Below are 24,831 nucleotides of genomic sequence, written 5' to 3' on the forward strand. Positions count from 1 at the left end.
ATAAATGTGTTGCGCTTGATTTATTGACCAATCAGCTGACCAGTTGTTGTTATGTTGTTTAGTTGTTATACCTTTCTTTCCGACTTACCTACCACCCCTTTTTGGTAATACTGGATATGGCTATTGACATGTTTCTCCACTCCCTCTAACATTATTGCAATGCTCTTCCCATCCCTTCTACTATTCCCCTCATTCAGTGCTGTTCCCTCCTTCTTCCTCCTCTCTCCCCTTCCTTACCCCTCCCCCCATCCCTCTCCCCACCCTCACACCTCCCCTCCTCTCTTCCTCCCTCTTCCTCCCCTCCCTCTTTACCCTTTACCCTCCTTCCCCCCCCTTCCTCTCCCTCCCATCCCTTCCCTCATCCCTCCCCCCCCTTGCATCCTATTTCCTCCTATTCCTCCCCCCTCACTTCCCTCCTCTTCCTCCCCTTCTCTCTCCTCTTCCCCTTATCCCCCCCCCCTGCCCTCCTCCTTCCCTCTCTCCCCCTCCCCCCCTCCCTCGCCCTCTCCTCCTCTTCACCTCCCCTCCTCCTCCCCTTCCTCCTTCTTCTTCTTCTTCTTCTCCCTCCCCCCTTCCCCCCTCCTCCCCCCTTACCTCCCCCCCTCCCTCCCCTCCTACCCTCCTTGCTTCTCCCCCCCTCCCCACCCTTCACCTTCCACCTACTATCATTACTTCCCTCATTCCCCTCCTATCCCTGCTACACTCTCCCTTCCACTTCCCTTCCTCTCATAGATCCCCCCCCCTCCCCTCCTTCTCCATTCTCCTTCTTGAAGACCATTGCCATGCCATGTCAACTGAATTACTTCATGCTTGCAGTACCTCGGTTTATTGAATGTACCACCTTGTATAATGACGCAGCTTGATGTCCATGTCCATGTGACACTGCACTTTTCTTATGCTGTATGTTATTATGTTTTGTATTACCTTAATACTTAATAAAAAACTTTAATGGAAAAAAAAAAAAAATGTGTTGCCGCTAAACCACATAAATGAACGTGTAAATAATGAAAGTCCAAAGTTTCTTTCATAGACCAAAAAATGCAAACGAGATGATAACACGTGCAGAAACTCATTTAAGATGAGATGTAAAACCTCCACCAAGTGAAATCACCGCCACCACCAATAGAGATGGACTTTTACCAAAGAGCCTGGACCCTCTATTATGGAAGGTCACATAGGTTTATGTTATCTCCAGCTCCAGCAGTAATCATCCCCAGGATGATTACAATTCAGCAAGGCTTCTTGAGATGTAACAGCAGCCCATGGATACTAATGAAGTAACTTCCAGTCCCTGAACCTGAACTGTTACAGCTTACTGAGCAACAGAAGTAGGAGACGAGGCCTTTGTGCGAGAAGCTGGAGAACACAAACACTCTGCAATCTGACGTAAGAGGATTGGAATCATCCTGGGGTCTGCCAGGAGCTGATTTCTCAGGTTTCCCAACTGTGTTAAAGAGCTGGAGAAAACATCATAAGAATATGTGACCTTCCACAATAGGGAGTCCAGGCTCTTTGGTAAAGTGGGGTACACACTAGTAGAAAATCTGCCGAAAATTCCCGCCCAATGTGAAATCGTCCGATTTTCGCCTAGTGTTTACACAACTTTCAGCAGCCGACGCCGACATTTTCAACGAAAAAAAACAGAGGGACAAACACCAAAATTTTTTTCGTCCGTCCCCAGACGACCAATTTTCGTTTAATGTGTATGCAGTACGTCCGTGAAAAATCGGATACGAAAGACCGCGCATGATCTGAAGTTGCTGACAACCCGGAAGTCTAGGAACAAATGTGCCAAAAAAAGAAAAATCGGACGAGAAATTCGTGAATATTTATGCACTGTCGACTAAAAACGGTAATGAACGCTGAGAAGACAGAGAAAAATCGGAGGATATTTCGTCCGATTTTCGCCATCTTATCTGGTGGTGGTGGTGATTTTCACTTGGTGTTTTCATCTCATTTGACTTTTTGATCTATGAAAGAGACTGTTTACATTTGGATTTTCATTATTTACACATGTTCATTTATGTGGTTTAGCACAAAACTTATATTATATTTTGTTTATCATTGTGATAATATCTCACTTTAGTGATGCAGCTTCATTTCATATATTTTTTATTTAAATTTTTCAATTTAAATTGTTGTCCTTTATCACAAGTTTGGCTGTTTTGAATTCTGTCAGTTTTTCTAATTCTGCGTCGAGTACCAGGAAGTGATGTCATGACATCAATTCCTGTTTTTTTACATGGAGACGCAGTACACCGGGTCTTCTCTTCTGCAGCGGCGGTGGTGGAGGTAGGATGCCCGGGTCTCCCGGTGGGACGGGAGACCTGGGCGAGCCACGGAAGGCGGCGGGAGGGGGGGGCACATCCCCTCCCGCTCCTTGTAATGATAGCCGAGCGGCTTCTCAGCCGCATCAGTTGTCATTACAAGTCAGCCGACCGTCATGGGCACCAGTACTGGGGTGATGCCTGTAGCTGCAGGTATCACCACGGTACAAGCACTTTCCCTAAGTATCGGCAATATCGGTAAATCCAAAGGCCGATTCCAATATATTGGGGAAAGTGCATATCGGTCCCCGCTATATCGGTGTTGCCGATAATCGGTCGATCCCTAGTACTGAGCTTTTTCAAGCTGCAGTGTGCAAGAGATTTTAGGGATCTCTACAATCACATTATAATATTTGTGGACAACATAAAGCCGTGGGTTTCATGGAAAAAAAACTGTCAGCTCCGGTCAGAGCCGCTGTACTAACAATGCGAGGTTAGTTCAGCGATCTCCCCCGCTGAGCTGTTGTGTTCTGACAGGGGGGCACCCGCCAGAACACTCCGATTAACACTCTCTGCCATTGGCTGAGAAAGCTGATCGGAAACTGGTCGGATGCTGGTTTTTCAGCATGCATGTCCAATACGGTCAGACCAACATACACACGGGCCGAATGTCGGCCATTTTATTTTTTTGAACCGGCCGTTGTCTCCCGTCATTCGGCCCGTGTGTACGGGGCTTTACACCCTTGTAGATGTCTCTGATACACGTCTTCTGCCCTATATAAGGAGGATAATGTGGTAGAAGTTTTCCTTAGCACTGTTAGCACGTTGTCTCACCACAAAGACATGTTTAGAGAAGCCTCTGCCCAAAGACCTCCCTGTTCTTGCGTAACCATGACAGATGCAAAAATTCCAGGCTTGGGCAGGTCTGCTGCTTACTTCTTCATTGTAATTAATAAACATTTAGACATTTATCTACAGTGCTTACGGCCCTGAAAACACTATGATTTCAGCTAGGAGCTTAAATGTTACATGTTTGCTGTATTGCAATAAAATACAGGTTCCTGCAGATTTTGCTTGTTACTACCTGTATGAAAAAAAGAAAATCTAGTAATAGATTCCCACACTGGCTCTAAGTTCTTATACTGGCTTTTACAGAAAATGGCACAAGAATGTGTGTGTCCTTACATGACTGCACTAGAGACATTAGACTGTAAGCTTCACAGGGACAGACACTCAATGCTTTCTATTTATTCTCTAAAACACTTTGTAATGTGTTTGTGATATGTAAAAAATAGAATAGATATTCATTAAATAATAATAAAATATCATCTACTAAAGCTTCATGCCCACCGCTGAATGCAGCTCTATAGTAGTCAATACGCATTGTGCCACAGTGTGCCATTTATATTTGTATTTTACAGCAGCACTCAGGGTCCTTAAACAAAATGCCCCAAACATGCATTCAGAGAGAAGAATATTAGCATAAACGCATATAAACGCATGCATATGCATAGCTCCCAACTGTCCCCGATTTCGAGGGACTGTCCCTGATTTGGAGCAAAGTCCCTCTGTCCCTCTTTCCTCCTCATTTGTCCCTTATTTTGGTCTGATCTATATAGTTGTATATAAAATGCACTTTTTATCTTTCAAAACGTGTTTCCCAGTGCTAAACCTTTCATCCAATTTCTAAATTGCTGCATTTGTAAATTTAAAAAGCCAGTATAAAGAAATAGCAGTGGTAAAAAAAAAATGCATTTGAGGGTTTAATATTTTTATGAACAATTCTCCTTTAAGGAGGGGTGGCAAGGGGTATGTCCTACACCTACATACTTGCTAATAGGTGTCCCTCGCTCCCATCTCAAAAAGTTGGGAGGTATGCATATGCACGTCATTTCAGTGTAGTGCTTAGAACAAATAAATATTCTCTTCACTAGATTGCAATCATGCGTGAGACCGGGCATTTTTTTCACCAGATTTTTCTGCCAGCTCCTGGCAGAAAGCTCCAGCATTATTGGATTATATCAATATCCCCTGTGTGCATGCTGCCTAGGTCTGATACAGCAGCAAACCTGTGTTTACATCCCTGAAGTGTTGGTTGTTCTCCGAGGCATAATCTGACCGCTGAAAGAGCTACATATTGATATTTTTTTATAGAGAGGGAGAACAATATGGGATCTTGTGAGAAAAGAAAGGGATCTCCTAGAAAAACCTAACCTGGCCAATCAATTCTCCCCAAGAACAGTCAGTCTCGGCATGTCCATAGAAACCCCAGCCACATACAACCAGTTCCCAGTCCAGCTGAGACTAGCACGATCAGGAAAATATCCTCTGACGTCTGTGGTCACCTTTTCTTAAATATATAACTAAGCTGTGACACATTCACACTAATTTCTGCCATTAAGAACATGGCACTACCGCTTACATCTACCAAAGCCTTGTGTATACTGCTTTATATAGTGACAGGTGCTGGCAGTTGTTGTTCTGGGCTTTCCCAAGCACTGTGCAGCAAAGTAATAACCCAGTTAATAGATTGGCCCAACCTGTTAGGGATGGACATGTCAACCTACAGAGTAAAGTAGACCAGCGTATGTTTTATTACCAATATATGCTAAGTGCATTAATGAAAAAATACTATTAATTGGTACCAGTGGTGAGCTAGTACAGTACCTGGAACCATACTTGGCTACGCACATTGACTGTAGCTCAACAGCTCGCAGAAAGTCACACCAGTCCTTCTGGAAATGTCAGAGCTGCCAAAGCTCCAGTTGTGGATGGCCGTGTACAAGTCATGCCACACAAAAACAAGAAACTATGCTGCTTCTCAAGCAAAAGAATTTACATTTATATTTCGTCATAATTGAGATTACCAGTTTCAGATATACAACCTGTATTTAAGCTCCTGATGAATGGACGGAGGTTCAAGAAACGCGTCGAGCCTACAATAACTCATATGTAATTCCTAGTCTGATACAAGTAAAGACTGTAAGCCTACAGGGAGCATGATGTCATATTAAATCTGTTATAACTTTTAGAGATCCCAGTTTGATCCATGTGAAATTGTATTTATTACTATTTAATGTGAATTGTATAATCTTTTGTATGCCAATTCTCTGTATGTGTCCTCATCGGCTGTATATGTGACTCTTTTTAATAAATTTATTTAATTTATCTATTATACAGTCCAGCTGTCCTCACTCAAAGTCTTATTTTTCTCCTTGGTTTCTCCTTGGGTTTTTTTGCATATGCTGCTTCTCAAATCCAGACCCAGCAGACACCTAGGGGGAGCAGTTATGGTCAACCAACCTCTTTTTTTCATATTTGTGACTTGTAGATCTGTTTGATTTAAGTTGGAACTGGATTTGAGTGGCTATATCCACTATATTAAATAGATATATAGTAATAAACAGTTAGGTGACTCTAGGCTACATTTATTCCTACCTGTTCCATCGGGTGTGGATCGCACAAATGTTGGCAACATCTTCACACAGGCAGTGGGGTTGGTTTCCACCCCAAGTCCCTTCTCCATCTCTTTGTAGAACCTGTTTGATATCTCCAGGAGTGTCTCATCGGACAAGCGCATGTGATAGAGGTATTTGTCCACCTGCAGAGAGAACACAAAAATCACACATTTAGGCATGGGATATTGTAAGGCATGCAAAGAATACCCGTCATATTATACTCACCCTCATTAATTATATTGCCAATTTTGTTTTATTAGTGTAAACCTATAATCTCTGATCTCTTAGATGATTTCAGACAGTGAACGATACTTGTTCTAATTTAAGTAGAACCAGTGGCCACTACATCTTCGTAATTTATCAGCGGAAGTGAAACATCCCCCCCAAGATAAAGCCTCCATTAAAGGTGTTTAGCTGAATATATACACATGCAATACATTTCAAATGTAGAACTGCGCAGTATTCTATTATTCCACCTGCTTCTTATAAATAGCTGCTCTTTGCAACTAGGGCTTGATAAAAGAATATGTAAAGGCCCAAAACAATTTCAGGAGGATAGTATTTATTTGCCGATTTGATAGCTGTTGCTGCATTTGAGTATCTACAGCAGTGATGGCGAACCTTGGAACCCCAGATGTTTTAGAACTACATTTCCCATGGGAAATGTAGTTCCAAAACATCTGGGGTGCCAAGGTTCGCCATCACTGATCTACAGTATACCCACACAATTAAAGATCTATTTAATTTTACTTGGAAAGATTAAGTTCCCTGGGCTGGCTGTTTCTTGACATTGGTATGGTAGCAAGGTGCATATTGCTCTCATTCAGCCCACAGGCACCCTAAAAACCTGACCCATGACAGCATCTGACAGCAGAGCCCCTCATGACTCGATCTTTATCTAGCAGGAATTGGCCCACACCGTTAGCATGGATGGGGGCTCAACTGATTCATATATAGCTACCATAACAGAGTGGATGGAGGAATCTCCATTACCGACTATTATATTCAGGCAGCGGCGGCACCTTAAAAACCCGATCAGATGACAGCATCAGATAGCAGAGCCCCACATGGCTTGTTTTGTGTCCTGCAGGAATCAATCCACGCTGTTAGCATGGATGGGAGGCTCAATTGATACATGTACAAATGCCATAACAAAGTGAATGCAGAAATCCCCACTTGAGACTATAATATTCAGACAGCCACGATACCCACAAAACCTGAACAGTGAAGGGATCTGATAAGCAGGGCCCCCAACCATGGCTCAATTTTTGTTCAGCAAAAATCAACCCACCCTGTAAACATGGATGGAGAACTCAATTGATCCATGTATGACGACCATAACAGAGTGGATGGAGGAATCTGCACTGCTACTGTATTCAAGCAGCTGCAGCAAACTATATGAAAACTATATTTATTTTCTATTACATGAGCAGTTTTTAAAAGCTACATATTACATCAACACATAATCAGGGCTTGAGTAATACAGGAACGTATGGGAACGACGTTCCTGTACTTTTTCCACAGCAGGAATGCCATTTCCGTTGGCAGCCACGTACTGCAGGACTGGCCTTTATATGAAAGCTGTCTGTGGTATCTGTGTGTGTAAGTAATGGAACTGGCACTAGAGGAAGCGGAGTCGATGCTTCCTGTATAGCACCGGCTCCTGTCACTGACGGGAGTGATACCAAATGTACTCCGTCTGTGACAGGTGCGATATAGGAAGCATCGGCTCTGCTCTTTACTGCAGCCGCATGCTCCCTTCACACGATCATTCTGATCAGGTCTGCCTGTCTGTTTTTCAGGTGGATCCAATCGGACCCTCCATTCACCTCTATAGAGCGGCAGATGTAAATGGACTTGTGTCCGTTTACACCTGCCTATCTCAAATCCGCTTAAAAAAACAGAAGGTGATGCATCCTGTTCTGTCTGGGCAGGTCGGATTGGTGGGCTCATAGAGTACAGCGGGCTGTGTCTGTTTCTGTTGGGCATATGCTGAGTGGATACGGACCTGTCATCTGCCTGCTCCACTCATTACAAAGTCGCTAAAGTGGCCCTTACTCCTCAAAAGGTATATATTTCACATGCACACAGGTGGGGGGATCTTGGGTGAGTTCCCACACTTTTTTTCCCAGGACTTGACCCCTGCACATAGTTATGCTTTTTCAATGTACTGGTATAATGCCACTTGCCTTTTTATTTGTCAGAGATGTTACCAAATCACTGCCTTTCACCCAGACATTATATAGTCCTCTTAAACTAATATGAAAACCCTATTAATTCATTGTAAGGTACAGACAATAGTTGTATCATGCCTTTGTGTTAAACAGCATAGACTGTCCTCTATAAAATGATAAATAGATGATATTAACTGGCTGGTGGTAAAGAAATTGCTTAAGAAATGTTGCGTAAGTTATGGCACATTGCACCAAATGAAGTCAGTTCTAGGGAATAGGATGTGCGCGCCTCTCAATGTCACATGCTCTGCTTTCATAATGTCTCGGTGGAGTGAGGCTGTTGCATGGTGTCACTGTGCATGGATTAGTGTGAGTCAGCTTCCTCCACCCTGAGAGTCTGCTTCTATCTCTAAGAAACTGCAAAGGGGGGCCAGGGAACTTCTCAAACAACTTCTCGGAAACCGGAGGCGTGTCAGACGTGAAGAGCTGCTCTCTGTAAAAGTTTAGAAATGACTATATCAATGTCACCCGATATTCACCAAACGTGATGAATTCGCAGCTTTTTTTCTAATGTTCTGCATACAGTATATGCTTTTGTTAAATGCTTTATTTTTTTTCTTGGAAATTTGGAGTATTAACAATAAACACTTTAAATCCCTGTCACATTTATTTATTTTTTCTTTTTTTGCCCTCTATTGTCCATCTATTCCTTTTACTTACTGACCTGTAGCCACAACAAAAAGTAAAGTGGGGGAAATCTCCTCTGACAGCTGTCATTGCAACAAATGTCCTCATTGGAAGATTTCATCTGACAGCCGGTTCACATATATGCGATGATAGACATCACACACGATGTCTGTGCGATGCAAATTCAGAATTTGCATTGCATTCGGACATAACTCGCACAGGACCCTTTTTTGGGTTGGCACCAGAATCGGATCGCATGGGTGTTTACACCTATGTGATCCGATTCATGTCCGAACTGACAGTTCGCACAGCGATATGCGAACTGATTGTTAACTTTGTATTGACACCCCTAGCGATTTGCATATGGCAAAGTGAACTGCCTGCGAGTTGAATGCGATGCGGGAACCCGCAGTGGATTCGCAGGGTTCCCGTATCACATATGTGTGAACAAGGACACAATTCCTGTTCTAGTGTAAACTCAAAGTTTAGGATTTTTCCTCACTTTCTCCAGTGGTATGCGTCACCAGAACAAATGGAGGAATGGCACTTAACGGGTTAGTTCACCTTTCCAGAAGAAAACAAAAAGGTGAACTAACATTGTACATCCTCCCCGTCTCTGCTCTACTTACCTCCGTGAGTGATGAGCTGTCAGTGCTGACGCAGTAAGATCCCTGTGCCCCTCCCCCTTTTTTCTGCAGGGCTTCAAGGATGGATCAGAGTAATGCTCTGTGCCGACACTGACCAATCAGGATTGATCTGATCTGTCCCGGATGTCCTGCAGAAAGAACGGGGGGAAGTCTGGGCACCTGCAATCGCTCCCCGTGTAAACACAGCAGACCGTTGTTCTCTCAGGAATCAATGCAGAGCTCCTGTTACCCCTATTTAGGAACACAGGTCTCTGTATTGATTTCAAAAGCCCATCCCCCTCACAGTTGGAAAACACCCCGTAGGCTCAAATGTAACCCTTTGATCGCCCCTGGGTTAACCCCTTCTCTGTCAGTGACATCATTACAGGAACAGTGCATATGTTTAGCACTGATTACTGTAGTAATGTCCCTGGTCCCCCCAAAAGAGTAAAAAATGTCAGTTAGGGGATCCGATCTGTCCACCGCAATGTCGTAGTCCCGCTAAAAATCACTGATCACCGCCATTACTAGTAAAAAAAATAAATAAATAAAAATGACATAAAACTTTCTCCTAGTTTGTAGATGCGATAACTTTTGCGCAAACCAATCAATATACACTTATTGGAATTTTGTTTAACCAAAAATATGTAGCAGAATGCAAATTGGCCTAAAATGATTTTTTTTTTGGAATGTTATATAGCAGAAAGTAAAAAATATTGTTTTTTTTTTTTGTTTGTTTGTTTTTTTACAGAATTGTCACTTTTTTTTTTGTTTATAGCGCAGAAAATAAAAATCACACAGGTGGTCAAATACCACCAAAAGAAAACTCTATTTGTGGGGAAAAAGGACCTCAATTTTATTTGGGTACAGCGTTGCACGAACGCGCAATTGTCCATTAAAGTAACGCAAGGGCCGAATCGCAAAAAATGGCCTAGTCATTAAAGGGGGGAAATCTTCCGGTCCTAAAGTGGTTAAAGCGATAGTATACTCAATATTTTTACTTTTACCTACAGGTAAGCCTATAATAAGGCTTACCTGTAGGTACAATTAATATCTCCTAAACCTGCACAGTTTAGGAGATATTTGCCCTGCATGCAGCCGCTGACGCTAGCGGCGCATGCGCTCTGAAGGTCCGGCGGACCTTCAGAGTTCCTTGACGGAAAGTGACTCCCGCTGGCATGCACTGGAGTGACGTCATCGAGGCTCCGGCCACTCACAGCGGCGGAGCCGCCAAACCCGGAAGAGACGCCGAGGGAGCATGACAGCTCCCACAGCGGTGTCCGGACGTCCGTGTCGGGGCTTCGTTTTAAGGTATTTCATAATGAGCTAGTATGCAATGCATACTAGCTCATTATGCCTTTGTCTTGCAGGGTTTTTTTTCGGCAGTATACAACCGCTTTAAGGGCAGTATGATATGCTGTTTCAGTACATTTCACCGTTTACTTTTTTTTTTTTTAATTTTATTGAAGTGATCTTTACTGAAATGACAGATCATTAAAGTTTTTGCACTGCAGCTGGGTTGTTACATAGTTACATAGTAGGTGAGGTTGAATAAAGACAATAGTCCAACCAGTTCAACCTGTGTAGGTGTGTGTGGCCGTAATCATCTCACATAGCCCCGAATGTTCTGATCCTTGAGATGTACGTCTAAAGGCCCGTACATACGCGTCGAAATTCGGCTGGGAATTTTCGTCCGACGACCGATCGGCCGATTTTCGGCTTGTTAGTATGATGCTTCCGACAACCGACTCCGACTTTTCGGACGAAAAAAATCTGGTGTGCAGGCTATAAAATTTTTGTCCTCCGTCAAAACACGTCCGATTTTCGTGCAGTCAGTACAGAGTCTAAGGTTGTGATGCAGTGACAAGGGTTACTATGCAGTGCAGTGAGTTGTGCTGCGTTAAAATGCAGCTTGTCTACATTTTTCCACACTGCACATCACCGTTGTCCCTTGTGCATTTCCCTCTTTGTATGTGCATCACCATTGTGTTGTGTTGTGTTGTGAGCAAGTCACAAAGAAAGCACTTGTTTTTTATGTGTCCCGCACTGATCAGGTGCAAAAAAAAAATAAAGTAAAAAAAACGCAGGTCACTGCACATGATGTGAATAAGCCCTTACTAAGAAGACTCTATGCAATTTATCATTTAATATCCCCTTTTCACTCTGTAGTTTCCTGTTGCTGTAGTAAACGCATATAATAGCACGTATTGCACTGGGATGTCTCATCTACCCCTGACTCATTATGAACTCTCTGATCTCAGGTGACTGGAATTCAATACTCACAATGGAATCTGAAAGCAATATTTAAGATGTAACAAGTCATGCAGATCCTCAAAAAGGGGCCAGTTCAATGCTTCTTCTATGCTATGTTCTTCATAGCATAATATACATTGCATATAAGTGCAATGAAAATAAAAAAAAGGTTCCTAAAGTTAGCAGGATTGTTTTTTTTTGTTTTTCATTAAAATGATTGTAAAGGTTTACATTTTTTTTTTAACAATAAACAGTGATCTCCATACTGTGACCTGTGGGCCAGATGCAGCCCTTTGCTTACCTTTATTCCTCCCACTGACACCCTTGCTGGCAGTAGAATAGTTTGTTATGAAAAAGGTTCCTGCACTACTTCACACTTCAGTACTACTTCGGCGCAATTTTAAAACCACACATCAGTGCGATTTGCACTGCCGATTTCATTGCAACTTGCGACTTCATTTAAAAGACGTCAATGCAAAGTCACAATAAAATTGGTAAAAAGTAGTGCAGGAACCTTTTTCCATAATCGCTGCGTCACGGCGATATGAACGGTTCTGTTACCGGCAATGGGGAGCGACTTGTCATGTGATTTGCAACTGTCCATTTTTCCTCTGCAGTATGAAAGGATTTGAGCACCAATTGCTTTGATTGCAAGTGTTTAAGAAAAATAAAGCGCTAATGAAGGCCTATGTTGTTATCTACATAAGACAAATGGATTCTAATGCAAAGGTTGAGAGGGAGGCCCACTGACGCCAAGAGCCATACACGGGAATTCTATATTTATTCTGCAAATGATGCAGGAACAATTCACAGATCAGCACTAGAATGCAATTTTGCAGAGGTGTGCATGCTTCATCCTTTGTCCAATCACAGGCTGAGAAAGAGCTTTGACCTCTGCAGTCATCCCCGTCTAGTGCCCACATAATTATAACCTCCTTACATCAGCTGAACACTGCAGGGGAATAATGCAGTGGGGGCCGTGTTCATGAACACTTTACTAACCCTCCTGATCTATGGGAATTTAGGATAATATATGTATATATATATATATTATATATATATACACACACAGTATCTCACAAAAGTGAGTACATCCCTCACATTTTTTTAAATATGATGTGATATAATGTTTCATGTGACAACACTGAAGAAATGACACTTTGCTACAATGTAAAGTAGTGAGAGTACAGCTTGTTTAACAGTGTAAATTTGCTGTCCCCTCAAAATAACTCAACACACAACCTTTATTGTCTAAACAGCTGGCAACAAAGGTGAGTACACTCCTAAGTGAAAATATCCAAATTAGGCCCAATTAGCCATTTTCCCTCCCCTGTGTCATGTGGCTCGTTAGTGTTACAAGGTCTCAGTTGTGAATGGGGAGCCGGTGTGTTAAATTTGGTGTTATCGCTCTCACTCTCTCATACTGGTCACTGGAAGTTCAACGTGGTACCTCATGGCAAAGAACTCTCTGAGGATCTGAAAAAAAGAATTGATGCTCTACATAAAGATGGCCTAGGCTATAAGAAGATTGCCAAGACCCTGAAACTGAGCTGCAGCACGGTGGCCATACAGAGGTTTACCAGGACAGGTTCCACACAGAACAGGCCTCGCCATGGTCGACCAAAGGAGTTGAGTGCATGTGCTCAGCATCATATCCTGAGGTTGTCTTTGGGAAATAGACATATGAGTGCTGCCAGCATTGCTGCAGAGGTTGAAGGGGTGGGGGGTCAGCCTGCCAGTGCTCAGACCATACCCCACACACTGCATCAAATTGGTCTGTCGTCCCAGAAGGAAGCCTCTTCTAAAGATAAAGCACAAGAAAGCCTGAAAACAGTTTGCTGAAGACAAGCAGTCTAAGGACATGGATACTGGAACCATGTCCTGTGGTCTGATGAGACCAAGATAAACCTATTTGGTTCAGATGTGTCAAGCGTGTGTGGTGGCATTCAGGTGAGGAGTACAAAGACAAGTGTGTCTTGCCTACAGTCAAGCATGGTGATGGGAGTGTCATGGTCTGGGGCTGCATGAGCCCTGCCGTCACTGAGGAGCTACAGTGCATTAAGGGAACTATGAATGCCAACATGTACTGTGACATACTGAAGCAGAGCATGATCCCCTCCCTTCAGAAACTGGACCGCAGGGCAGTATTCCAACATGATAATGACCCCAAACACACCTCCAAGACAACCACTGTTTTGCTAAAGAAGCTGAGGGTAAAGGTGATGGACTGGCCAAGCATGTCTCTAGACCTAAACCCTATAGAGCATCTGTGGGGCATCCTCAAACGGAAGGTGGAGGAGCGCAAGGTCTCTAACAACCACCAGATCCTTGATGTCGTCATGGAGGAGTGGAAGAGGACTCCAGTGGCAACCTGTGAAGCTCTGATAAACTCCATGCCCAAGAGGGTTAAGGCAGTGCTTGAAATAAAATGGTGACCACACAAAATATTGACACTTTGGGCCCAATTTTGACTTAAGGGTGTACTCACTTTTGTTGCCAGCGGTTTAGACATTAATGGTTGTGTGTTGAGTTATTTTGAGGGGACAGCAAATTTACACTGTTATACAAGCTGTACACTCACTACTTTACATTGTAGCAAAGTGTCATTTCTTCAGTGTTGTCACATGAAAAGATATAATAAAATATTTACAAAAATGTGAGGGGTGTACTCACTTTGGTGAGATACTGTATATATTGGGGGCTGTGAGCATAAACACTCTGTTAACCCTAACCCTCCTGATCTATGGGAATTTAGGATAATATACAGGTGCATCTCAAAAAACCCGCCTCCATAGCAGAGCTAACTATGACTACTGCAGAGAGCAGAAATAGCTCCCTGAACGTGGTGTCATCAGCGGATACCCTGTCATGGGTGGTTTTCTAGGCAAAGATCTTCTTTACCCAGCATGTTCTGCTGGCAGCAAAGTGCTCCAAAGATTGTATCAGGCGTTTTCCAGCAATAGCTGCACCATTGATCAGACTCATGTTGTTGCAAATATATTGGCAGATTACACAGACATATCCAGATAGATAGGCTAAAATTGGTGGAACAAAAAAAAAAATATAGCAGATTCCTCCATCTACACCAGGGGGGTGGAAGAGCAGTTCATTGCTCAGGGAACCCCTAGAAAACCTCTGGAGGAGCCCTGGTTGAGAAACCCTGTGCTAGGGCATTACATAAATAACATTACTAGAATGAACATAAAATTCCTGGCAGGCACTTAGGATTCAGGCACGTACTGAACGTTAGCAGTGTATAGTATGCCTTCCGAAGAAATTCACTGGAAGTTCCTCCTGAGCTGTTAACTGACCTTTGCTGATGATCATATTACTGATGTTTGGGAAATGGATCCAAACACATCAGATCTGCTGAAAATTAAGCAACCCTTTTTTCGTTGCTCCAATTTTCATACTACTCAAAGATGTGCGGGAATCTTGATTTGGCAATATGATCCCGTTTTCTCAATTCCCTCTGTGCATGCCTGCCTTTGGGAATTAGAATTACAATATGAACTAGTTTGGTTACTTTCTAGGGTTGGGTGTCTGTCTCCAACCAGTTTCTTATGCTCTCATAGGATAATGCAGTCTAATCACTTCTCATCCAGAATTGACAACGGGAGTTCATTTTCCTGATGCAGCTTTTACCAAACTTTTTTTTTTCTATTTGTGGACAAAAGATTGTTTGCACAGTTGTACTGAGTCATCACCGACATATCAAGTCAATTCCCAGAAAGGAAATTCCATTTCCTCCGACCACAGCGGTCTGTGGGCAGGAGGCATCACACAACTCCTACATTAGCAGGTAGTTGTGATAATGTTGGAATGTTTACAATTTGCATTTCTTATCCTATTCAGGAATTTGAAGCTACTTATCCCATTACGGGATCCCAAACATGAGATCTGGAACTTCAAATGAACTCTTCAGTCAGTTTTCAAAACGAAAGGCCCGTACACACGATAAGAAAATCTGTAGGGAAAATTCGTCTGCCGATTTTCGGATTGTTAGTATGGTACTTTCGACAGCCAACTCCGACTTTTCGGCTGACAAAATCCTGATGTGCAGGCTATAAAATTTTTGTCCCCCGTAATACAAAGTCCGATTTTCGTCTCATTAGTACAGATTTCGACAGAAAAAAATCTTAAGAGCAAGACTAGGCATGCTCAGAGATGAAAGAGCACATACAAAGCAACCCAACACATGACATCACTTCTGAAGTAGAATTCTGTCATACGGGAAAATTCGTATGAAAATAACCTCTTCCCTTTCCACATCAGACTAGCATGCCACAAAAAACGGACAACAGATCGTTCGATAATCTGATCGTGTGTACGTGGCTTTAGTTCTAAACATATTATGTTCCTAGAGCCATCTAAATGTATTCCCATCTGCCATGATTGCCATTTTTTTTGTAAATTAATTCCTAGGGACCCCTTTCTCCTGAGCTGACATAAATAAAAGTGTTCTGTACATGTACGTCTCATGAGCTAGAAACCTCATGCTGTGGCCTGTTTTTAGCATCTTAAAGTGTATGCATAGCAAAAACTTTATTCCTGGTGCCAACATGGCAGCATACATGTGGTAGGCAAGGAAAACTAATACATGTATGCAGCCATGGGTTGGCGCCAGGAAAGGAAAAATGATTGTAGGTATAAACACAATTTTACGTTTTCCTGGCACCAACATGGTAGCATATTTGTGGTAGTATCTCCCACCTACAATATGTATGCTGCCATGGATTGGCCCCAGGAAAGGAAAATTATAGCAATAATTTGATCCAATTTTCCACTATTTTAGGACAGTCCCAGGAATCACTGATCTCTCACTGCACAGGTCTGATCTTTGAGCTGCATCTGACAATGACAAGAGCAGCTGCAGCTGAAAGATCACTTTCAGAGTAGTTACTACTACTGTACTGCCTGCCCTAAAGGCTAGTACACACTATAAAAAAAAGAGGGGCGAACATTTTCCTCCAAAGAATTTTCGTACAATTTTCGTATAGTGTGTACACAACTTTCGACAGGCGATTCTAAATTTTCGTATGAAAATTCTCGACGGGACAAACTCCAAAATTTTTCTCGTATGGAAAAAAACGATCAATTTTAGTTTAATGTGTACCGTTTTCATATGATTTTTGTCCAGGAAAAATCAGAAAAGAGAGACTGCGCATGATCAGAACCAATAAACAACAAAAAAAAGGCTGTGTCAGAATTTTCGTACGAATTTTCGTTCATCAGTTCCGATTTGCTGTGAAACAGCGAGGAAAATCGGACGATTTTCTTATAGTGCTTACCCCACTTAAGAGAGGGTTCTAAAACTCTGCACGCCGGCCTTCTTCCTCCCCCCTTGGGAGTACAGAGCTTCCCCATTAACTGAGTTTTTGGCGCGGGTGAAAGAATGTTTAGTTTTGCCACTGGTTGGCTGTCTCCTGCACACAGCTCCCACCGCTGGAGACCGGACCGGCTTCAGAAAAGGTATGTATAGCGATTTTTGCTTACAGGGTTAGATAGGTTAGTCTTAGAACATGGCTGCAAGTAGGTTTAGAGGTTTTAGTTTTAGGCTGAACTTCCAAATTAGATTCTTATTCTCAAAAACTGCAGTGGGGAAATTAAATATAAAAGCGACTATGGGTTATTGCTTAAAGTGACTTTAGATGATTTCCATATTCTCTAAACATAATCCATACATATTCTCTACTTAATGGCCCTGTAATCTATTTTTAGAATTGTTTCTTCCTTTTAGTAACAGCCTCCATGAGCACCCTCTCCTTTCCCTCCCCACTTCTAGTTGTTTGGAACCCGGGAAGGTAGGAGATAATGCCTTTCCCGGTTCTTTGGTTTTTTGGCAGGTTCTTCTCTGGGTCCGGCCCACTGGTCCTGTGATATACAAGAGGGATAGTGGTCCAATCCTGGAGCATTGATGAAAACAGCACAAAGCAAAGGTACCCAATGTGTATTAAAGTGACCCTGTGCAAAGTGCCTAGCGTAGCCAAGAAGAACTCAACCTGGTGGTAAGCCTTTCATGTGACCCTTGCTTGGCACCCAAACAGGGAGGGAAACATGAAGGACGTGACGACCACCCTGTCACCCTGACCTGCCAACACGTGGGGCATGTTAGTTGCAGTCATGGACACTGCTCTGTGCATACTACCAAACCCATAGTTCATCTCGGTAAAAGCAAGAGTATGTAGAATTGTATGTAGGTATGTTCCTACAAAAGTGGGGCCATGGAGAACGAATATAGCCACCTGCTAACAGGAATTTGGATTTTCTTTTCAAAAGTTATTTTTTTAAATCAGAGTTTAGTGTCACTGTAATTCTTTGCTTCCCTAATTTCCAAACAAAGTGCCTTGAAAAAGTATTCATACCCCTTGACATTTTCCACATTTTGTCATGTCACAATCAAAAACATAAATGTATTTTATTGGGATTTTATATGATAGACCAACACAAAGTGGCACATAATTGTGAAGTGGAAGGACAATGATAAATGGTTTTCAAAATCTTTTACAAATAAATATCTGAAAAGTGTGGCATGCATTTGTATTCAGTTCCCTTTACTCTGAAACTCCTAATTAAAATTTAGTGCATCCAATTACCTTCAAAAGTCACTTAAATAGTAAATAGAGTCCACCTGTGTGTAATTTAATTTAAATGAATTTGAATACAAATGCACGCCACACTTTTCAGATATTTGTAAAAAATTGAAAACCATTTATCATTTCCTTCTACTTCACAATTATGTGCCTATGTTGGCCTATCACATGAAATTCCAATAAAATACATTTACGTTTTTGGTTGTAACCTGACAAAATGTGGAAAATGTTAAGGGGTATGAATACTTTTTCAAGGCACTGTATATGCCTATTATATCTGCTAATCTGTCATGTGACTTGATTATTTTTTCCTTTTGTATTAAGGCCCGTACACACGTACCGATCGTCGGCATACAAACGTCAGCGGACGAAAGATCTGCCGATTGTACGCTTGTTAGTATGGTGCCTCCGACAGCCGTCAGCGCACATTCTGCCGACAAGAGTCTGTCTTGCAAGCATTAAAATTTTTGTATGCCGACACCAGAGCGGCTGATTGTTCGCCAGTCAGTACAGAATTTGGACGACAGACCGCAGATTTGCAAGACTGGGCATGCTCAGAAAAGAAAAAACACAGGGAAAGTTAACCATTACATGACATCACTTCTGCAGTCGGCTGTAGTCGGCGGACAAAATTCTTGTGCTGTCTTTGCACTTTTCAACAGACACCGACAGCCCAGGGACAAAAGACGGCCGATCGTTCGCTGACGATCGGTACGTGTGTACGGGCCTTTAGAGAACTCCAACTCAGGAGTTACATTCAGGTAGAAGAAGTCCCAGAAGTAATGTTAAGGGAGAATTCAGACAAGCAATCAGACCCGTCCTTTGATCTGAGCAGCTGTCTGCTGCAAGTGAACCTACCTCTGAGCTGTATGCAGGCTGCCCATACAAGTGGATGTGAACCTACCTCTGAGCTGTATGCAGGCAGCCCATACAAGTGGATGTGAACCTACCTCTGAGCTGTATGCAGGCTGCCCATACAAGTGGATGCACACGCAGCAGCTGCAAGTGAACCTACCTCTGAGCTGTATGCAGGCTGCCCATACAAGTGGATGCACACGCAGCAGCTGCAAGTGAACCTATCTCTGAGCTGTATGCAGGCAGCCCATACAAGTGGATGTGAACCTACCTCTGAGCTGTATGCAGGCAGCCCATACAAGTGGATGTGAACCTACCTCTGAGCTGTATGCAGGCAGCCCATACAAGTGGATGTGAACCTACCTCTGAGCTGTATGCAGGCAGCCCATACAAGTGGATGTGAACCTACCTCTGAGCTGTATGCAGGCAGCCCATACAAGTGGATGTGAACCTACCTCTGAGCTGTATGCAGGCAGCCCATACAAGTGGATGCACACACAGCGGCTGCATGGACACAATGGCATGTCAAAATTTCACATTCGGGTCCGTGTACTTGGACCTATGACCTGAATTCACATGCAGCGGATCAGAGGATGGGTCTGATTGCCCATCTGAGTGTGAAGAATGAATAAAACATTTTTTTTTTTTTGCTTTGATCTGTGAATATGAAACGTTTTTAAAACAGCTGATGATCAGACAGCAAAAAACGCTTTCTAACAAAAGCAACATCAGAACTAGATGTGAAATTCAAATGGCTCACAAGCTGGAGATGGGTGCTCCAAAAGTAAAGTGGGCAAGTTCCAGGACCCAACCCTAAGTTACGGAGGTAAATAGTCCAATAAGAAACGCAGGGCCGGTGCTAGACTATTTTACGCCCTAGGCAAGACCAGCTACTTGCGCCCCCCCCAAAAAAAAGGGAAGGGGTTAAAAACACCTCTGTCATACCCAGTGACCCTGATCTGATGGTTCCTCCATGTTATGCTGTCATACCCAGTGACCCCCATATTCCTCCATGTCGCACCTGGGGACCCTATTGTCCCTCCATATCACACCCAGGGACTTTGATGTTTTTCCATGTCACACCTGGGGACTCTGATGTTACTCTGTGTCACACTTGGGGACCCCAATCCCCCATGGCACACCCAGGGATCCCAATTCCTCATGGCACACCTGGTGACCCCGAACCCCTGTTACACCCGGTGACCCCTCTCCCCCATGTCACACCTGGTGACTCAGATTCCCCATGGCACACCTGGTGACCCCGATTCCCTTTCATACCAGGGATGCTCCATGTAACACCCAGGGGCCCCGACCCCCTGTTCTGGGGACACTCACTGGAGGGTATGAAGAGAGTGGCCCGCACTCTGCCCTCCCTCACTGTGATCCTGCTGATTCCTTCTCCCAGGACGCTCCTCTCCTGGACCAAAGTGCTCACCACAGCTCCAACCGGCTCCTGGTGGAGGGAAAAGCAGCAGTCAGAGAGCTCCGCATGTCCTTCATCCTCAGACCATTCCGGTGCCTCGTCGCTTCTGCCCCAGTAAAGGTTCCGCTTTACAGTGCCGAGCTCTGGCTCAGGTTCAGCTTTCCTCTGCTCCCTGCTTAATACTGACCCAGGGAAATGAACGGCTGCCTACCAACTTAGTGCAGAGAGTCTCTTCCTGCCTGGGGCTAAGGCCGCTCAGCTCCAGCCAAAGAGGATCATCATGCATGCAGCACTCTGGTGGGCTCCCTTCCTGCCTCTTGGGGCCCCTCCAACAGTGGTCAAAAGCCAGGACCTGGTAGTTCCGCCACTGCCCAAGACACCTGGCATCTTCCTCTGTCACTTCTTCCTCCCCCACCACCACCCCTCCCCTCAGCTCACAATAATCATTCATGATGGAGAGAGAGTGCCGACTCGTGGCTGCGCCCCTACGTGGCAATGCGCCCTAGGCGGCTGCCTAGTTTGCCTAGTGGAAGCACCAGCCCTGAAGAAATGTCACAATTACCTTGAGGCTACAATGCATCGGAGAAATGAATAGGCTGTTAAGAAGTTATTAGGTTATGGTGGATATGAATATAGATTATTTCACTTGAAAATATATGTGAACCCTTAGCTTGTAAAAAAATCCCACTCAGTTTAAAATAGAAATGCAAGGCAAAACATTTGTATCTATCTATCTATCTATCTATCTATCTATCTATCTATCTATCTATCTATCTATCTATCTATCTATCTATCATTATAAATACTTTTTTTTTAGATATTACATATTCTCTGTTCTAAGCTACATACAGGGCTTAGACATACTTGCCAACTGTCCCCTTTTTCCTAGGACAGTCCCTGCAAATAGGAGCCTGTCCCAGGTAATTTATATTGTCCCTAGTAGCGCCTGTTAATCGGGCTGTCCATAAATGTTACGCAGAAGTAGTGCAGCTGAATGGGAGAATTATTCCAACTCTGCTACTGTGGCCTTAAATTTGAAATTCCCTTTTTAATTTCCTGTAATTCTCTCTAAATTGAGTAGACTCTATAATCTGATAAGTAGGCAAGATTAATTATGCAGAGTGGGCGGAGCTTCATGGAAGTGGGTGTGGTAATTGATAGCTGTGCTGCAAAGTGTCCCTGGAAATTTTTTTTAAATGTTGGCAACTATGGGCTTAGAGAGGTGGAATTTCCATACATAGAAGTACATGGGAACACAGACTCATATCAGACATATGAAATGTTGGGGAAACATACACTTTAAGAGGAGTTGTACAGCAACTTCTAAGGCAGAAAATAGTTAATGAGAATAAAGTCTATCAGGATGAATCTTGTTCGGTTTCCATAGTGCTAGGCAAACTTCCTGCTTCAACCGGACCTTTCTTTTCCATTTTCTCATGACTGTAATTTATGGAGGAAGAAACAAAGCATGTAATGATGGGGAAAGTCCCGGCTACCTTGCTGTAATGATTTCCCTCACTAACAATGTATCACCAGTGTGAGCCTGAACTACAATTACTAGCAGAACATCACCCTGGGTTCTTACACAAGTACCCGGATCAGCCTTATTTCTTAACTTGGCCCTGTCACCATTGTACAGATGTCAGAAAGACATGAATGCCCCCCAATCCTAGTCCTGATGTATTCATAGTGAAGAAAAGCATCTGCAAAGGAGACATATAAATGTCATTACAGGAATGAGCAGAACATTACTGGAAGTTCTCAGTGTTGGCTCTCTAAATTGTTCTGTTAGAAATTCCATTGGAATTTCAGGCTCAGTTATTAAATGACATCTGAATATTACTATACTAATATACTGGCTCATGTCATACTCTCCAACATGTATGTCCCTGCCAACCTGAATGCCCCTTCCTGTCCCCAGATGGACACGTGGAGCTGCTAGAAGACAAGGTGGCATGCTGATGGCTGGGAGTCCCTGGATTTCATCATCAGACTAGACTAGATCAGAATACATCCTTCATGTCAGAGGTGACCTTCATTCCAGAGAAATGAACACACACTTGGAAACAGAAATTATGGAACTGCTACTCAATGAATATGAAAGAGAGATGGGGGAAAAGACAGGAGAGAAAAAGAGGGATATGGAGAGAGAGAGAGAGGGGGGAGGGAGGGATAGAAAGAGAGGGATAGAAAAAGAGGGATATGGAGAGAGAGAGAGAGGGGGGAGGGAAGGATAGAAAGAGAGGGATAGAAAAAGAGGGGAGAGAGAGCAGGGAGAAAGGGATAGTAAGAAACGGGAGAGAGAGGAATGGAAAGAGAGGGGCAGGAGAGGAAAAGAAGGAGAGAGAAAGAGGGATATGGAGAGAGGGGAGAAAGGAGAGAGAGGGATAGAAAAAGAGGGAGGAAGAGAGGGATAGAAAAGAGGGGAGAGAGAAGAGAGAGAGGGATGGAGAGAGAGATAGAAAAAGAGGGGAGAGAGAGAGCGGCGAGAGAGGGATAGAAAGAAATGGGAGAGAGAGGAATGGAAAGAGAGGGGCAGGAGAGGAAAAGAGAGGGGATAGAAATGGATTGAAAGAGAAGGGAAAGAAAGGGATAGAAAGAGAGGGGATAGAAAGTTGACTTGCGGAACAGAGGGATAATGGGAGAGGAGAGAAAGAAGGGATAGAAGCAGGAAACACAAAGATAATGAGAGAGAGAGAAAAAGAAAGGGGAAAGAAAGATGGGAGCGAACGATAGGGGAGAGAGAGGAGAAGATAGGTGAGATGGAGGATTAAAAGAGGAAAGAGTAAAAGATAGAAAAAGGGGGGGGGAGAAGGGGGAATTGTTGGGGGGGGGTAATAAAAAGAGAGGGAGGATAGAGGAGGGGGTAGAAAAAGAGGGGATAGATAGGGGGCATCAAGAAAGAGGGGGATATAGAGAAAGGAGGAGAGGGGATAGAAATATGAGAGAGAGGTATAAAAAAAGGAGAGAAAGAGAGGAAAGAAAGGAAGAATTAAGGGAGACAGAGAGATGGGGATAGAGAGAGAGTAACAGGAAAGATGAAATAGGAGCATGAAGAGGTAAAGAAGAGTGAGAAAAAGAAAGAGAGGGAGATAGAAAGAAGAGAAAGTGAGAGGTGGGCGGAAGGTAGAGCTATAAGGGGAGAGAGAAAGGAGGGAAATAAAGAGGGAGTAAAGGGAGATAGAAAGGGAACGGAAGGATATAGCGAGATAGGTGGGAGAGAAAAAAAGAGGGAGATCAGGTAGGTGGGATGGGTGGAGGGGAGATAAGGTAGGTGGGATAGGTGGAGGGGAGATCAGGTAGGTGGGATAGGTGGAGGGGAGATCAGGTAGGTGGGATGGGTGTTGGGGAGAGAAGGTAGGTGGGATAGGTGGAGGGGAGATCAGGTAGGTGGGATAGGTGGAGGGGAGATCAGGTAGGTGGGATGGGTGGAGGGGAGATCAGGTAGGTGGGATGGGTGTAGGGGAGATCAGGTAGGTGGGATGGGTGGAGGGGAGATAAGGTAGGTGGGATAGGTGGAGGGGAGATCAGGTAGGTGGGATAGGTGGAGGGGAGATCAGGTAGGTGGGATGGGTGTTGGGGAGAGAAGGTAGGTGGGATAGGTGGAGGGGAGATCAGGTAGGTGGGATAGGTGGAGGGGAGATCAGGTAGGTGGGATGGGTGGAGGGGAGATCAGGTAGGTGGGATGGGTGTAGGGGAGATCAGGTAGGTGGGATGGGTGGAGGGGAGATAAGGTAGGTGGGATAGGTGGAGGGGAGATCAGGTAGGTGGGATAGGTGGAGGGGAGATCAGGTAGGTGGGATGGGTGTTGGGGAGAGAAGGTAGGTGGGATAGGTGGAGGGGAGATCAGGTAGGTGGGATAGGTGGAGGGGAGATCAGGTAGGTGGGATGGGTGGAGGGGAGATCAGGTAGGTGGGATGGGTGTAGGGGAGATCAGGTAGGTGGGATGGGTGGAGGGGAGAGAAGGTAGGTGGGATAGGTGGAGGGGAGATCAGGTAGGTGGGATAGGTGGAGGGGAGATAAGGTAGGTGGGATGGGTGTTGGGGAGAGAAGGTAGGTGGGATAGGTGGAGGGGAGATCAGGTAGGTGGGATGGGTGGAGGGGAGATCAGGTAGGTGGGATGGGTGTAGGGGAGATCAGGTAGGTGGGATGGGTGGAGGGGAGAGAAGGTAGGTGGGATAGGTGGAGGGGAGATCAGGTAGGTGGGATAGGTGGAGGGGAGATAAGGTAGGTGGGATGGGTGTTGTGGAGAGAAGGTAGGTGGGATAGGTGGAGGGGAGATCAGGTAGGTGGGATAGGTGGAGGGGAGATAAAGTAGGTGGGATGGATGGAGGGGAGATCAGGTAGGTGGGATGGATGGAGGGGAGATCAGGTAGGTGGGATGGATGGAGGGGAGATCAGGTAGGTGGGATGGATGTAGGGGAGATCAGGTAGGTGGGATGGATGTAGGGGAGATCAGGTAGGTGCAGTGACTTACCTTCTGTACTTGGTCATG

The 24,831-nt window shown here is 44.2% G+C and overlaps 1 protein-coding gene across 1 annotated transcript in view; it reads right to left on the minus strand.

The window, feature by feature from the left end:
- Positions 1–24,825, minus strand: part of LOC309555305 (hexokinase-2) — a 73,437-nt gene extending 48,612 nt beyond the window's left edge. The window contains exons 1-2 of the mRNA XM_082257221.1: positions 24,814–24,825; positions 5,706–5,868 (exon numbers count right to left, since the gene is read on the minus strand). Coding sequence (XP_082113347.1) covers positions 5,706–5,847 — 142 coding nt within the window. The 5' untranslated portion in view covers positions 5,848–5,868; positions 24,814–24,825. The remainder of the gene's footprint in view (positions 1–5,705; positions 5,869–24,813) is intronic.
- Positions 24,826–24,831: the final 6 nt, after the last annotated feature.

The sequence above is a fragment of the Pelophylax lessonae genome (assembly GCF_965119305.1).
Source record: "Pelophylax lessonae genome assembly, chromosome: 4".
NCBI classification, from domain to species: Eukaryota; Metazoa; Chordata; class Amphibia; order Anura; family Ranidae; genus Pelophylax; species Pelophylax lessonae.